We start from the raw sequence: 17541 nt of genomic DNA, 5'->3' as shown, positions 1-17541 counted from the left end.
AGTGATAAATCACAGGACAGCATTGACACTGAGTTTCTGTGCTCCTCTGTGCACGCGATCTTCACGTGATGTAGCTCAATATAACAATACACAACCGAAAGGGCCTTGAAAGTGGTAGTTGCGTAGGCTGTCAATGGAGGGACAGCAAACTCTCAGATTTCATTAAAAAGATCTTCATTTGTGTTCAGAAGATGAACAAATGTCTTGCAGTTTTGCAGCAACATGAGGGAGAGTAATTAATGACAGAATTTTCATTTTTGGGTGAACTAACAGACATGATTTGTATATACTGGATTTGAAATATGGTATTAAACATTTGTCAGGTATTCAAGACTTTATATTGGAATAGTCCAGTAATGAAAAATTCTGCTATTTACTCACCCATATGATGTTCTAAACTTACTCTACCATTCAAAAGTTTGGGTTTGGTACATTTTTTTGAAAGAAGATTCTAATGTTCATGAAAGCAGCATTACTCCAAATCTTCTGTGTCACATGATCCTTCAGGAATCATTCTAATATGCTGATTTCATGCTCAAGAAACATTTCTTATTATTATCAATGTATAGTTGTGCTGCTTAATATTTTTGTGGAAACCGTGATACATTTTTCGGGATTCTTTGATGAACAGAAAGTTCAAAAGAACAGCATTTATTTGAAATAGATGATTTTGCACAGTCTTTACTGTCACTTTTGATTAATTTAATGCATCCTTGTTAAAAAAACAAACAAACAAACAAAAAACATTTGAATGGTGGTATATATGACTTTTTCTTTTTTTTCATTTTAATGATCATGCTATTCTCATCCATACAAGGAAAGTGGAAAGTGGACTATTGGCTGTCAAAAAAGCACCATAAAAGCAGTGTATGCAACTTGTGTGTTTTATTCCAAATCTTCTTAAGCCTTGTGATAGTGTGAGGAAAGACTGAAATTGAAGTCATTATTCACTGAAAATCTTGCCTTGGAAATCTTGCTTGACAGCTTTGGTCACCATTCACTTTCATTACATGGTAAAGGGCAGCTTGTAAATCCTGCTATAAATAACAATCCTTTTATTTTCCACAGTAGAAAGAAAGTCCTAAAAGCCATAAGGGTGAGCAAATGATGACAGAACTTAAATTTTTGGCTGAACTATCACTTTAAGCGTTAATGCTCTGAACCTGGATGCTTTCAGCTCTTTAAAGCACAAGAATGCCATTACCCAGAATGTGTTCCTTGAGACTGGACCAAAGAGCAATAAGAGTCCTCTGCTGGATATTATCCAGATAAATCACAGCATCCATAAAGATTGATCCAGCTAAGCTTTGTTGTTTTATTTTGGTTAAATACAACTAAACGCTGTAATTACGCTTCTGACCTGATTGGTGTTTAGAAGAAGCTGAATTCATTATCATTTTGATAGATGAGCCTAAATAATCAGCCCATAAATAATGCATACCATATTCATTATGCATGTGTATGCATGCCTGAGCACCTCATCAACCTGATGCCAGCCCCTAAACAATAGAGTTCCTTTATTAGCGGCAAACCGGAGTTTACGCTTGTTAATCTGCGACTTGTATTATTTTATCAAACATTCATTTAGTTTGTATGTCCTCATATCGCCCGGCTCCCGCCTGCCTGTCTTAATGGCTCTGGCTTTGGCCATCATTTAGGCCTAGAATATTACAAACACAATTAAAACCCTGCAGGAAAAGCTTTTTATTGTTGTTTGAGGATAGTGTGTCTGACAGCTGAAAACAGAGTTCCATAGAAGAGAATTACTCATGCCCCGCACACCGTGCGAGGGCTTTACCCTCCGCTTCATATCTGTCACTGAGAATATGCCTCATGCCCGCTACGAGTCCTGCGAGTCCTGCCACTCTTAACTAATCCGCTCCTGTGGCGTTCTTTTAGACACATCTTTTATCTGCTGTGTTTGTGAGCATCGTTGGGTTTTAGAGGAAACCTTTTTGTTTTCTGCATCGGTGTAACCTAATAACACAGGACTTTTGTCTCCCTAGTGCCCTATATGACTGTGAGACTAATGCCCCTTTCTCCATGTGGGCTTTTGAAACTCTTCTATTTGTTTCTAGCGTGGCTGTTATTGCTTTCCCCGAGAGGTCAATTTATCATTTAGATGTACTGGTCAAATTTTTAGCAACAGAATCACATGCAATTTGTTGTCTAACTCTCTGTGTGTATGTGCTCTCCTCAGCAAACCTCCCTGACCAGTCGCTTTGCAGTGATGTGCCCCCGACTTCTTCACACCAATCTTTCTTTGGTGTATTATAGCACTTTTTTTCTGATGTGCAAAGCGCAGGGCATAGGCTATGATGTCAAGGTAAAACCTCTGCTTACGTCCCAATAATACAACTGGAGTTCTTTGATTGCAGAGCAAGTGTTTTTATTTGCTTCTGCTAATGTTTCAGGCAAGGCAAGGCACCGTGTTCGCCCTCCATGACAGTAGAGATAGAAGGAGTCTTGGCATGCTGTGAGTTCCCACATGAAGCAGGCAGACGCATTACCCTTATCTTTCTCCAGCTCTGTTTTTTCTTCCTCTGTCCCCATTACCATTAGAGATATATCTAGACCTTGAGCACACTCCCAAGAGCAGATTAAACATTATGTAGTGAATACCTCAACCTGAAATGTGTCAGCGCACAAAATACTGCCAAGTCGAATTAAAGGCATTCATCACATAAATCCTATACCTATCACATTGAAGCCCTGCTTTCCTTCCTCATTTCTCCCTAAAGAATAGCACACTCTTTAAGGCTGAGAGTTCTCATTAAGCTCCTTACAGCCCCACAGCCAAACAAGGTGATTGTTTTTTTGTTTTTCTCTGATGATGGTTCTGGGGGATCATTAGTAAGCTCGTTTGTTTCTGCGTGTCGTTAACAGAACAATCTCGGAGAATCTCCAGGGAGCGCTGCTGACCTTTGCTCGCAACCTGTCAGTCATTCATCAGGAAATATCAGCTCCGAATATGCAAGGAACAAACAATTTTAAGGTATGTGGACATTTATTTTTTTCTGACCCTCCTTATGCTAATGGTATATTCTCCGCTTCACTTTACTCATCGAAAAAACACTATTCGGATGTTTCACGTTCAGGTCATGTATCTACAAACTAGGACAGAAATCACAATGATTTTTGACAGTTTCACCATATTAAAGGGTTAGTTCACCCAAAAATGAAAATTCTGTCATTAATTACTCACCCTCATGTCGTTCTAAACCCATAAGTCCTTCGTTCATCTTCGGAACACAAATTAAGATATTTTCTATGAAATCCGAGAGCTCTCTGACTCCTACAGACAGCAATTTAATTACCACTGTCAAGGCCCAGAAAAGTAGTAAAGACATCGTTAAAATAGTCCACATGACTACAGTGGTTCAAGGCAACGTTTGTGCATGAAGGCACCTCACAAAATTGATTTCGGACAGACTTCTGAGGCAGTGTAACAGTTTAATGATCTACAGCAAAATAGCGCGAGCTTTGGTGAAAACTAAAATATTTAATTACTACAGTAGTAATGTCTCGATAGAAATGACATCAAAAGTGGAAAATGTTGGTCAAAAACGTATAAAAATAATGTAAAAATAATGACTTTATTCAACAATCTCTTCTCTCCCCTGTCAGCAGTGTTTGGGAAAGTTACTTTTAAAAGTAATGCATTACAATATTACATTACTCCCTAAAAAAGTAACTAATGCGTTACATTACTTTTGCGTTACTTTTTCTCACCTGGGCTGGGCTTGCTTGTTTGTTTTTTAATAACAACAAAAAAAGTTCTATTTTGGCAAATGTTAATGCCCTTTCACACCAAAAGTGAAACGAATAAGCCTAAGGCTGCAAATTCATGCCTGTACAGTAGAGGGCGCAACTCAAACAAACCTTTCAGCTGTGCTGCCATTCTGGATTAAAGAATAGAATACTGGAGAAGAAAGTTCAACACTCTTATTTCTAAATGTGCTACCCCCAACACTGCCTGTCATTCTCCTATGCTGTTGACGTAGTACGCACAGTGCAGCGCTTCCGTGTTCTACGTTAGAACACCGACTCATTATTACTATGGGGGACAAAAAAACTCTTGGATTTCATCAAAAATATCTTAATTTGTGATCGGAAGATGAACAAAGGTCTTACGGGTTTGGAACGACATGAGGGTGAGTAATTAATGACAGAAACGTCATTTTTGGGTGAACTAACCCTTTAAAAAATAATGGTTTTAGTGCTTTTTGAACACTCGGGGTCACTTTTCAAAGACAAAGAATGAGCTGACAATCAAATAATTAACAAAAATATATCCACAACCGCAGCAGTAAGAATCAGTCACTCAGCAGAGGAGTTCCTTCAAGTCCACTTCTCCAATACTTGCTCCAAAAGGCTCTGCGAAACTTAAGTGTCATGCTAGTAATAATAAACTTCATGCTTCACATTATTCAAGGTTGTTCTTTTTAATTTGGGTGTTTTTTTTGTTATTAATCAAGTCAAATTGAGTTTTGATATAACAATTGTCAGCATATCACCTTTGGCAAATGATGAATAGACTGGGCCATACAAGTGTAGTGAAAAAAGGGTTAACAGTTTGCACAAAAATATTTGTCACAATCTTGTCTATACATTCTATTCTAAATAAATTATTTCTAAGTATTATAACTAAAGTTTATTATTATACTAGCATTATACCAAAGTTCTCAGATGAGGGAATATTTTACTTGAGCACATTTTTTGAAAGAAAAAAAAAACATGCCAATTGTCTGTCATAATAACATCGTATACAATACACAAGGTATTTATTACTTATTCATTTATTAAAGTCAAGGCTTTATCTCTGGCCATTATCTGCAGCTGAAGTCATACAAATGTAGAATGTTGTGGACATTGTCGGACATAGTGAGTGAATTAGAGATTCTTTGACACTTGCTAAATTACTGCATTCAACACACTATTACTTAATTTTATAGAGGAATTTTCATTCACTGTTCAGTGGTTAGAGGTTAGGATGTCTGTAGTCAGACATATATTGAATGTCTGCTATTGTTTGCTTTTACAAGGGCCTTATCAAGGACATCGAGGAGGTCCTGGGCATGACTATACAAAACCAAACCACATCTCAAGAAGAAAAGGAGATTTCTGCAGTCGGAAGCGAACAGTTATCACCTCATAAACCTCACAGACCAACCCCAAATAAATCAATATAGTTATACCCTATCATACAATACCACATTTGTGCATTCAGTTATAATTGCTGTCAACAAACATTTCTGTAGAACTCAGTTATAGCTGTAAGGTGGTTAAGATACAGTAACATCTTGTCCATGACCTTTTTTAGGTCACATTGTTATAGGGATCTAAAATGTTGTGCAATTTTATTTTTGTTTGTAAAGATTAACAATGCCAATGCGAATGTTATATGTGCCATTTATGACATTTTAATAGCTCTTCACAGGTAGAGACTACCTGAATTATGTTCCAGGGACACAAAACATACTGTAACTATGCATTAATTCTTCTTTAAATGCATCTATAAATTATACTCACTCAAAAATAAGTTTTTGATCATCTTTAATTCATAATGTACATTATGAATGTACATAATGTACTATGTAATGTACTCTATATATTACTATATTGTTAGTATTATATTTACTAAATATTACTAGATTGTATTTTATGTGTAATTCCAATTATGACTGGAAGTATAAGTGTGCATGAGAATAAAGATCCATAGTATACATACTGCAGCATCTATGCTAGAGCAAATAGGAACAAAAAAGCGCTTGGTTGTTTCTTCCCGGAGAAGATATTTATCGTACCGCTGAATGTTATATTGAACACCTCATAATAATTTTGCGAAAAACTAGCACATTAATCGTACTTTCGTCAAAGTAGCAATGTAAATGTTTGTCAGACGAGTTTTAAAGCCGCTCCGGTAAATTGTGTAACCTTCACTGACAACCGAACCGGGAATAGGATTCAAGATCACAGAAAGTTTCGGCGATATGTTTGCACTGACTAAAGGTCAGCTGCTGTTTTTTGGGGTTTTATGCTCTTTATTTCTCGTGACAGCTTTGTTAACAAACTGTCACGTTGCTTAATTTCTTTTTCATTACGAAATAATGACGTGACGTGCCAACGGTAGCTCTTTAAACGCCTTTTTAATATTAGACTTTAGGGTTTACTCAGAAATGACAGAAGTTCTGCGGAGAATACACAGCGGCATCCTAAAAGTGGCGTTGTTCCCTAGCACGTTTGGGAATAAAGCGCTTCGTCCTGCCGCCTCTGAAGTATTAACATGTCACCTCACACAGCGCGCGCTCCCGCCCTGGACTTCGTTCTGCGTGCGCTACCGTGACGTCATCAATGACCAGTTCGGTCTGTCCAACTTCAACTGGCAGGTGCAGGGAGCGAACTACCACATCCTTAGGACTGGTGCTTTCCCTTTCATCAAATACCACTGCACCAAAGCCCCTCCACAGAACCTGGAGTTTGAAAATATGTTTTTTGGTGCATTGAAAGTCATCAATCTTGGTGAGTTTAAATACACGTTTTATCTGATGTTTCTGAAAACACTCCAAAGCCATTTCTAATATGTTTTTCCTCTCTTTCTTTAAGGTATCCCATGCTTGGCATATGGCTTGGGCTCATGGATGGTAGTTGGTGTGACAGAGAAAGTTCAGACATCTGCAGGACCTGTTACCGTTTACTTTGCGTACAAGGAGGTGGAGGGCGCTCAGTTCTAACATCAGAGACACAAGGAGTATTTGAAGGACTCGAGTGTCACAGGCCAATATTTGTCATACAGAATCTCTAAAAATGTATGCAAATGGCCTGGAATGAACAAATGCACTTTTGCACATATATGATAATAAAATAAAATTATTAATTTTCAATTTTGGGTTTTTCTTTTCAATATAACACAATTTTGATAACTACAAATTAATAAAGACATAGAAAACAAAATAAAACTCCAAAAATAAAGTTCAATTATTCATTATTTACCAATAGTATTTGCCGAAACTATATTTTCCCTAAAGCTTTGAGAAATATGTGAAGCTATTTAAATAACCAATCATATAAATGGTAACGCTTTACAGTAAGGTTTCATAAGTTAACATGAACTAAGATTGAATAATACTTCTACAGCATTTATTAATCTTAGTTAATGTTCATTTCAACATTTACGAATACATTATTAAAATCAAATGTTGTATTTGTTAACATTAGTCAATGCACTGTGAACTAACACGAACAACCAATGAACAGCTGGATTTTTATTAACTAACATTAACAAAGATTAATAAATATTGTAACAAATGTAATGCTCATTGTTAGTTCATGTTAGTTAATACATGAACTAATGTTAAGAAATGAGACCTTATTGTAAAGTGTTACCACATAAATTAATAAAGACATTAAATAATAAAGAATTGAGGGGTAAAATTCTACTCATTAAAAAAGCTGACCAGGTTTTTCAGAACTTCTGATCTTTTCAAAGTAAAGGCATAGATTTAATTACATGCTTTTTGTTATTATTTATCAAATTAGTTATTGTGTCTTTCAGCCATTTGTCGCAAGTAGGCAAGTTTATTTTGAAATATGACATTTCCACATCTTTGAGAAGTCTTTTTTTTATTTTATTTTTTTATGTTTTGATTGGTCAAACATGGGATGCAGATCATTATGCCATTATTAGGCATTATTGTGATCTAAATGTATTCTTTGAAGTTTACAAGCTATGCAACTCCTCGTTTTCCCACTTGTTTTCCTCCCTAAAGCTAATGCAGAATTTTAAATACCTTCAGCTCATTTATTTAAAGTCAAATTAGAGCCCACGCCCTGCCTGGCACATTGTCAATAGGAAGCAAGAGGGATTGTTTAGAGGACAGGTCTGATAAAATGGTTTTTAATTACAATAGAGGAAGTGTGGCCTTCGTTCAGGGCCCACCCTAACCCCCTCCCCCTGTCATTCTCAGATGCTTTGATTTCTGATAATGTGCTTTGCTGACTCTAGCTCTCTTCTGCAGGATCTTTCGTCACATTACCTCTGAGATCGGCTTTGACAAACTACCATATTGATCCCTTAGACTTCTCAAAGCTTTCTGCTGGCCACATTAATCAGAGGCCTCGATTTTCTGGCCTTGCCGCCTTCTCTCTTAGTAGCAGTAGCAATGTAATAATTTCATGTATTACATGCAAATCAATGGACCTCTTGGCTCGTGTCTTGCAAATCGTAGCCATTTGATCGAGCCATTGTATGATGGCTAAATCTTGTAAGAATTAAGGCCGTTTCAAACCATCAGGGCTGTATTGAATTACCAATAACCCTTATGAAGAATTTCATCAAATTTGACCACAAATGACGTAAAAGTCTTTCTTTGGCTGTATTACATTCCCAGGCAGGCAGCCCCTATATTACATCATCAGTGAGTGGGCTAATTGGCCTTAATGGAAATCATTTAGACACCCAGTGAAATCTGATCAGCACTATTAGCCTGAACGGCTGGCTCTTCCTTTTCATCTTTGAGCGTTGAACTGCTGCATGGGGAATGCTCAGGGAAGCATGTCTTAATTCCTCATTGACTCTTTGACCTTTTCCTCATCGCTGATACTGTAGCAGACCTGGAGGAGGAGTAGAGTGTCACAGCGTGGTGACAGGCCAGGCCTTTGTGGCTTTGACATGCTGACGTGAGCCCTGAGAAACTCAAGCCGATGTCGCGGTGTTCCTGTTTTTGGTCTGGTCCACGAGTGTGGTGCCAAGACACAGGAGACGACATTAGTCTGAGCGGGTGCTTATCGCTTACACCTCACCTCGGTCAACAGTCTAGGATAACGGAGCAGCAAATTGGCTACTGTAAAGTAACGGAAAATTGAACGGTGCCATGTTAAGAGATCAGTGCCTTGTTTTAAGGGCCCTGCAATCAAGACTCGTGTTTGTAATTGGAGGTCTAAATTACCCTCTCTTGAATATAAGGTACTAATCAACAAAGGATTAAGCACTTGTATTAACAAGTTCAATTACATGCAAATAAAGGAGACCAAGTTGAAATCTTTAAATACAAACACTATTTACATCTTAGGTAACTAATGAAAATGTGAAAGCTGGATTTGATTGTGATATGAGGGGGGAAATCAGAGCTACATGGTGCATAATCTATTATTTAGCAAGAAAAATCACATTAATTTTTGGATGACATGGAGATGTATGGGTTTGGCAGAAACAATTATTGTATGAATAACCCCTGCAGCTAATTCTGTGAAGGTTATCATTGAGCTCCCAGACCAACTACAAGATCCTCTGCCTCACAGGGTGCTCTATCAGCAGGGGAATGTCAGCTGCGTTACAGTTTGTCTCGTCTGTTTCAGGTACGCTGTGATCTTCATGTCAGCAGAGGTGCTGAGACAAATAGGTTTGGAATTGAACTTCTGTTGTCATAAGTCATTAAATGATGGTGACAAACCAAGGTAAGCAATTATAGCTCACTGAATCACATTCATGAGGACATCTTCAAGAATGTCACAAATCTGCCAGTGTATTAATTGCATTTGTGTCTCGTGATATTACAGATTTGGCCGCAGTCCTGAATTCTGATTAAATTCATTTTAGTGAGGAAAATGATTTTCTTATATAGATGATGATCACTATTAAGAGTGTAATTTCATCTCTAATGAAATCATAATGTGAATCTAGATAAAATAATAATATTTATCTATTTATATTTTTGTCAGTTGCTCTTTTTGCATTATTTAAACCCTAGTTTCACATGTTCAATACACAAATATCTTAGGGTTAGTTCACCCAAAAATGAAAATTCTGTCATTAATTACTCACCCTCATGTCGTTCCAAACTTGTAAGAACTTTGTTCATCTTTGGAACACAAATGAAGATATTTTTGATGAAATCTGAGAGCTCTCTGTCCCTCCATTGGGAGCAACACAGCTATCACATTCAAAGGTAGTAAAAACAGTCATGGTCATGGTGCTCCCCCTACTAGATTGCAGGTCAATATTTTCTTAAATAAAGTGGTAAATAATGTATTTTTGTGCAAACAAAGCACTCGCATCCCTTGATAAAATTGAGGTTAAACCACTGGAGTCGCAAGGATTACTTAAAGGGATAGTTTACCAAAAAATGTACCAAAAATTTTGTCATCCTTTACCTCACCCTCAAGTTGTTTTATACCTGTATGCGTTTCTTTCTTCTGTTGAACACAAAAGAAGATATTTTGAAGAATGTTGGTAACCGAACAGTTGACGGTAACCATTGGCTTCCATAGTATTTTTTTTTTTTTTTTTTTTTTGAGAAAGAAACTCGTATAGATTTGGAACAACATGAGGGAGAGTACATGATGACAAAATTTTCATTTTTGGGTGAACTATCCTTTTAAATTATGTCTTTACTACCGCCTTGAATGTGGTAGTTACGTTGCTCCCAATGGAGGAGTCAGAGAGCTCTCGCATTTCATCAAAAAAAATCTTCATTTGTGTTCCAAAGAGGAACGAAGGTCTTATGGGTTTGGAATGACACGAGGGTGAGTAATTAATGACAGAATTTTAATTTTTGGGTGCACTAACCCTTATATAGTAGAGGAAACTGAATGGTTGTAACACTTTTTGCTTTAATGGGCCTTATTTTAACGATCTAAGTGCATAGTCTAAAGCGCACAGCGCAAGTGCACGCAAGTGTCCGAATCCACTTTTGCTAGTTTAACGGAAGGAAAAATGGTCAGGGTGCCGGCGCATGGTCTAAAAGGGTTGTCTCTTATTCTCTTAATGAGTAATGGGTGTGTTTTGGGCATAACGTGCAATAAACAAATCAGAGTGTCATTCCTCGCATTCCTTTTAAAAGCCAGTTGCGTTCGCGCCATGGCGGATTCGCTATTTACATGGCGGAATTTGCAAGCAGAAAAACTGAATGTTAAACTAGCAAAAGTGGATTCAGACACATCCTAGGTGCACCTGCGTTGTGCGCTTTAGACCATGACCTTTCTAGACCTTAGAAAGTTAAAATAGGGCCCCAGGTTTCAGTTGGTCAATGGTGTAGCAACGCGCCAACAATGCACCTGAACACACCCCGTTTTCATACCAGCACGCCCGTGGGCGCACAAATGGGCACAAATGCATTTGCTATTTAAACAACGCAGCGCAGGACATGAAAATGATAACTGTGTCGGCCTGAAACTAGCAAAAGACTTTGCGCCTGGCGTATGATAGTGCCCAATGTCTTAAAACTTTAAAATAGTTTTCCCACATTTGTCTGCAACAAATTAAAGTTGTTTTGAAACATTTAACTTATCCCTAAATTGATTAAATTAATGTCAAGTGGAAATAGTGCTGCTGTTGCAAACTGAGTAGTAACAGTAGGTGAGGAGGGGTTTACACTTTACACTTCTACATGCATTGAAAGATTTCAAAAAAATGTATAAAAGTATAAAGGAAAAATATTATTTTAAAATCATTACAAGTTAGAAAAACTAAGCCTTTAAGCCTTTTTTAAAGATTTACGCAATGTAATTAATCCTTACGCAATTTAATTGAATAATTGAACAATCCTTAATCAATTATTCAATTAAATTGCGTAAGGATTATTCAATTCAATTTGATGGAATTTTACTATTAATTAATTAACTATTACTATTAATAACTATTTCTACTATTAATAACTATTTCTTCTTTTACTTTTACAGTAGGTGATGGTTTGAGTAAATGTTCATTAATGTTCATATCAAATTAAAGAATCAGATTCAGATGATACCATTTTATCATTTAATATGCATTACCTGATCAAATTAGAATCAACAAGTGAAATGTTGCATCTCAAAATAGTTTTTTTGTCATGTAAATCCTTTATATTTCATATTTGACGGTCAGTTCAGAAGGAAAGTGGTCATGCATGATGGTTATTTCATCCCTGTACTTCCCAAGTGTTGCTGTTACAACTGACCGTGTGCTACAACCATCCCATAGCCTTTAATAGTTAGTAAGTATATTTTAATGGAGATTTCCCTTATTGCATCATGTTAGCATAGCATTATCAGACTGAAAAATGAAAATGGATTTAGTGCAATTGTTAAAGCCTTAGTGATTTCTGTGTATTATAATTGCTGACCTCACACCACTGAGGCTGGAATTACTTGATGCTTTTTTCACATTCTGTTGGGTGCCGAGAGTGGTTCTTATAGAGAGGGGAAAAAAGCCATTAAAAATCTATTAAAGCAGATCTTTTTACCCAGAGGGGAAAGCCTTCTCATTACTAAGCAGATTGGAAGGGATGACAAGTGGCTGTATATTTCTATTTTATTTTCCTTTCTTCTTTTTTTTTCTCTCTGCATTTTTTATTTTGAAAAGGCCAGCTGAAAGGCAGCATGCCCACTGTGCCAATCAGTATTTCTACAGCTACAGGCTGCAGGTGGTTCCAGTGGCTGTCAGTCATGCGAGGCGCTGACCCTTTCAAGTCTGGATTCAGGCAAGTGATTCACAATTCTCGCAGAACAATTCCTCAAGGCCGTCTCTGAAGCGCTCTTTAGTTCGTGTTTAAATAAATGCAACATTAATTAATGCAGAAGTTCATTAAAAAGTTGTTCATTTGAAGTGCGCAGTGCAGATGATGTTATTTATGAATGCGTGATAAAACGTGCTTCATGTTAATGGCTCATCATCTGACTGACACATCCGTGTAAATGTATCCCGTCTGAATTCATGTTTTCTGTTTTGATATTTAGCTTAATGCATTGTTTTTGGTTCTCCTTCGAGCTGATTACAACATCGCTTTTGCTTCTCCCTTGGAGCTTGGAAGATGCCTCGCTCATATTTACTGTTTACAGTGTTGACATTAAGAATAATGGATACTAATGGTGTCTCCATGAATTATTGTGAGAGTTAAATGAACTCTCCATTTTATTATATATTATGCAGTATTTAAAGTTTTGGGTCATTAAAAACCAGACGGCCCCCTCCCCCCGCCCCAAGTTTGTCTTTTACCCCCTGCCAGTGTGCAGCGATGCCCTTGTTGCCACAGGCTACATCATATCTCTTCTTCAGAAAAGCATTATTACAATATTCTGAACTAATGCTTTGTTTTTTGATTCAGCATTCAGATACTCTTGTAATTTTATTGGAAGATTCTACACTAGTCTAAGCAACCTGAGGTGCTACAACTTGTTTATGTTTATGTTTTAAAATAAGTATGAATGTTGTAAAGCTTGGTCAAAGACTATAGAATAACACAAGACGTGTCACTCTTATTGTTTTGAATAGGAGAAAGTGCAACGCGCAATATGGCGGAATAAGTCCCGCCTTCTAAATAAGAGCCAATCGCCAATTGGTAAAGCCGTTAGAAGCTCCGGTTCCTATAGAAACAGTCAAACGCATGCTTCCTACAGAGATGCGCACTTAGGACTGCACATGCACATTAGCTTGATCCAGCCTGAAAAATACAGTTTTTTGTCATGATTCGAGCGTTTAGAAACAAAATTTATTAGACAGTTTTCATTGGTGATTTCAAATATGAAATTTAATTGAAAGCTTGGCAAACAGCTTTGGAGAATTTGATGTTTCCTCATTCAAAGAGATAGGAGATCCAATTGCATGCCCAAGAGGCGTTTCAAAGATGGCCGTCTTAAAGGGACTTTGGCTTGGTCCATTCAAGCTTGCTTTTCTTGTTTTTTGATGTAGGTTATACTTATTTAACACTGATTTACCTCTCAAATGTTTATCGACAGTCCCTAAGGGTGGTGTGTCCACCAAAGCATTTTTTCTAGTGGCTAGCGTACTTTTCCAATTGTTTTTAATGGGAGTGCTGCGTTTTTTAAACGCCAGGAGTGTAACGAGGCGCTGAGCGTTTTTTCTCTCTTTTACCTGTCGCCTCGAGTTGAAGAATGTTCAACTTTGGGTAATATGCAGCGCTCATCACTGTCACTTTGTACCCAGCCGTCCAATCACAGTGGAGGAGGGGTGGGACAAATACAACACCGACCAACCGCCACATTCTGCTTGTACAATGTCAACAGATGACAACAACAAGCATAATAATGGAACAAAATCATTTAAAACAAGAGCCAGAGCAAATACTTTACATTGTTTAGCTAGGCTAAAAACATATGCTTTCTCTCCCTAGAGGTCAACAGCATCTACCAAAGGTCAAGATTGAGTTTTATTCCTCTTAGAAATGTGTATGTGTGTGTATCTGCCTTCTATACATCCATATGCATGCATTCTCATAGTTACAGCAGGATTCATTCCTAGCCAACACAGCTCTTATAGTAACATTCAGTGAAATCGCCATCCACTTTAAATACACATTTTTTTTCAGAGAGCAAGCAGCAAAAAGCAATCCTTTACAAAGGAAAAATATGGAGGAAAGAAAGTGAAATAAATCATTCCTGTTATCCACTTTGATACTCATTCTCTTTTTTTTCTCAAATGTGATGTTAGATCTCCAATCTTTCTGCAAATGAGCCCTGGCTCTCTGTAATGGCTTTCTGCTTCTCATGGGAAGTGCGAGTCGTACGCTCGACCCAAAAGCTGCTGATTGAAGAGGAAAATGTAATACAGGTGTAAAGCAGACTTGATGGGGGTCTTATGCAAGGGTTATGAATTTTAACCATTTTCATCTACACACTTGTATGTACATACATATCCAATTGGATGTGAATGTGCTGGCTGGACTGTTTGCTGCTCCACAGAGACCGAAGGGTTTCTGCTGGGCTGTCGCTAATTCCAGATGAGAGGATTGCTATTATGCTAAATTAATAGGAATTAAGGAGGATTGAGTTGGTTAAGCAAGCACTTGATTAAGCTTTATACAGTCCAGCAGCTTCATGAATGTAGGTGACGCAGACTGTGACTATACAGGACAAAAGAGCTTGGACAGAGATCTTAAGATGCTTGCTTTTTTTTTTTCATTTTGGCCATTGCAATTAGACATTAAGGACCGTTCACACAAAAAAAGATAACTTTAATGATAGCCATGTTACTTTGGAAATGTAATAGGTTACAGATTACAAGTTACCCTTTTTAAAATGTAATAAGTAATTTAACTATTTCAATTACTTTATTAAAGTAATGTAACTGATTACATTTGATTACTTTTTGATTACTTTTCAAAATTTCTAACAAATGTTTTCAACTGTTAATCATTTTCAAACATTTAAACCAGGCAAGGTTAACCTTACAGTAGTATTCAAGACTGATTACTGTCAGACTTTCAAAATTTCATTACTTGAATTAAGATTATAATAGCTTAACTTTAAAGCACATCCACCATAAAATCAGACTTTAGCTCGTCTTTTTACTTTGAGATCATTCTGAGGTCAAATACAGATTTAAAATCATAACAAGAAATCTTTGCATAGCTAATAGGAAACACTGGCATCTAACAATGCCTTGGAAAAAACAATTAACCTTAAACAATAAAGCATATACATAAACCCAAATAGGAAATAAAACAGTTATTGAATAAGCATGTGTCCTAAACTCCTGAAACATTGGTGTCTCATATTTTAGAGGAGTCTATGCGATTTGGGAAAGAAATCAATTAAACAAATTAATATTATTCAACATATCCTACCTTTTTGCAGAAAATATTCAGATGTAACCTCCTTTGTAATCGTTAACATATTCATAAGTAATTGTAATTTAATTACAACGGATTATAGTTACATTTATTTTGTAATTAAATTACGTAACTCCGTTACATGTTGTAACTAGTTACTCCCCATTACTGACGATAACTATATTAGCGTCCACACCAGCGGAGGATATCGTTCTGTTTATTCTAAATGCATGCTTGTCTGCCGTTTTAAATGCTCAAGCTCGTTATAGCAGGATTGATTCTGATTGGCTGTCAGTGATTTTATCATTCATCAGCTGGATAAAATCATTCTGAAAGTGATTCCAATGATATAATTTCTTTGTGCCATTATCGTTATAGTTGTGGTGTGAACTCTGCTATTCTTTAATATTGAGAATGATTTTTAGAACTATATCTTTATCATTATATATAAATTGATCTCAGAGTTAAACTGTGTCAGAAAAAATTAATCTTAATTATGTCAGATAACACTTAAGCAAAACATGGTCAGGTCAAAGTGTCTGAATAATTTTTGGGTATAATATGTCACAGTTTACTTTATTTTGCTATCCTCACTTACATAAATGAACTATAGTGTCCTGCACCCACTAGTAAAAATATATCAAAAACATCTGAATAATTTTTGGTTTGTCTATATATATATATATATATATATATATATATATATATATATATATATATATATAGTTTACTCATGAAACTCTAGATGGCACAGGCTGATGGGTCCTTAACGCAAGCTGATGATAATTACAGCATTAACTACTTGGCACAAACTGATTGGTTCATGTCACTTCTGCAGCCAAAGAGCTTGTTGCTCACACATTTAAATGGCTGGTTACATTCACTATAGCAGTTTGCAGTGCGCTTCAGAGTTCCTCTGAAACCCTCCACCTTCCCCAGCTCCACCTGTATAGATCTGCTATGGGTAATTTTATATATGCTATTTGTGCAGCAGCAGTATTTCGTACTCGCAGCAGTGTGTCGGCGTATGTATTAGCAGTCCCTGTACTTGCTCTGCAGCAGCAGCAATAATCAAAAGCAGCAATAATCTAACAACAGCAATAATCAAACAACAGCAATAATCTACAGCAGCAGCAATTTAGCAGCAGCGTAGCAGATCTATTCCGCCAAGACCAAATACATATACATTACTATGCTAAAAATCTTCTGAGAGTTGTCATGATTGAAATATGATATATATGATACATATATATATATATATATATATATATATATAAATGTAAATATATACATATATGTGTATTTATATATACATAATAAATATACACAGTACACATATATATATTGTGTAAACAAACTTTTATTTTGGATGTGATTAATCAAGATTAATCGTTTGATAGCACTAAAAAATATTATTTTCATCTTTGTTATGGGCTATGTATATTTGTTAAGTTTAAAATGCTACACAATTTTCACTTAAGAAGGATTGGCTGTAAAAAGAAAAAGAAAAGAAAAAAGAAAGTAGTTAATATTAGTAATAATTATGAGAACAGTACATTAAGTAAGTTTCTACATCTGTGCACAGTGTTTTTCCTTTTGAAATCTCAGGTGTGTGATGGCGTTTGTGGGCATTATTTTTCATAGATCCACCAAATGGAGGCATTTATTGATAATCCCAATATTAAAGACCTGAAAAATAAGTGTTATAGTTTTAAATAATGCTCTCAGTTTCACTGGATATGATGCATCTGGCTTCACATCCCTCTAAAAAATGTGAAAGTTACAACCACCCTGCAAATTTAAATCAACAGTGTGGATCACTAGTGTGTGTGAGGGCATAAACCAGGATGAAAGCTTGACCTGAAAAGCCAAGTGTACCTCTATCATGGTCCCTCTACAGGGATAAAGTAATTGAGGGGTGGAGTCTCATGCCTGCTAATTTATTACCTATATGTAAATTTAATGATGTGATTGGAAGGGTGCAGACCTGAACCCT

General features: G+C 36.5%; 2 protein-coding genes across 4 annotated transcripts in view; both read left to right on the top strand.

The window, feature by feature from the left end:
* The window catches only part of iqch (IQ motif containing H), a 31010-nt gene extending 25320 nt beyond the window's left edge, over positions 1-5690 (top strand). For 2 of the 3 annotated variants that reach the window (XM_051870501.1, XM_051870500.1), the window contains exons 18-21: positions 2201-2326; positions 2415-2476; positions 2887-2995; positions 5046-5690. In XM_051870501.1, the coding sequence (XP_051726461.1) occupies positions 2201-2326; positions 2415-2476; positions 2887-2995; positions 5046-5192 (444 nt within the window). In that variant the 3' untranslated portion in view covers positions 5193-5690. The remainder of the gene's footprint in view (positions 1-2200; positions 2327-2414; positions 2477-2886; positions 2996-5045) is intronic. The other variant, XM_051870502.1, reaches the window with a different exon arrangement.
* A 105-nt stretch (positions 5691-5795) lies between these two features.
* c18h15orf61 (chromosome 18 C15orf61 homolog) lies at positions 5796-6884 on the top strand. The gene is made up of 3 exons (XM_051870534.1): positions 5796-6012; positions 6160-6522; positions 6607-6884. The coding sequence occupies exons 1-3, from the start codon at positions 5994-5996 to the stop codon at positions 6732-6734; spliced, it is 510 nt and encodes a 169-aa protein (XP_051726494.1). The 5' UTR covers positions 5796-5993; the 3' UTR covers positions 6735-6884.
* Positions 6885-17541: the final 10657 nt, after the last annotated feature.

This window comes from Ctenopharyngodon idella, chromosome 18 (assembly GCF_019924925.1).
Source record: "Ctenopharyngodon idella isolate HZGC_01 chromosome 18, HZGC01, whole genome shotgun sequence".
In the NCBI taxonomy this organism is placed as follows: domain Eukaryota; kingdom Metazoa; phylum Chordata; class Actinopteri; order Cypriniformes; family Xenocyprididae; genus Ctenopharyngodon; species Ctenopharyngodon idella.
The sequence above is the reverse complement of the archived record's forward strand: the minus strand, read 5'-3'. Positions and strand labels throughout refer to the sequence as shown.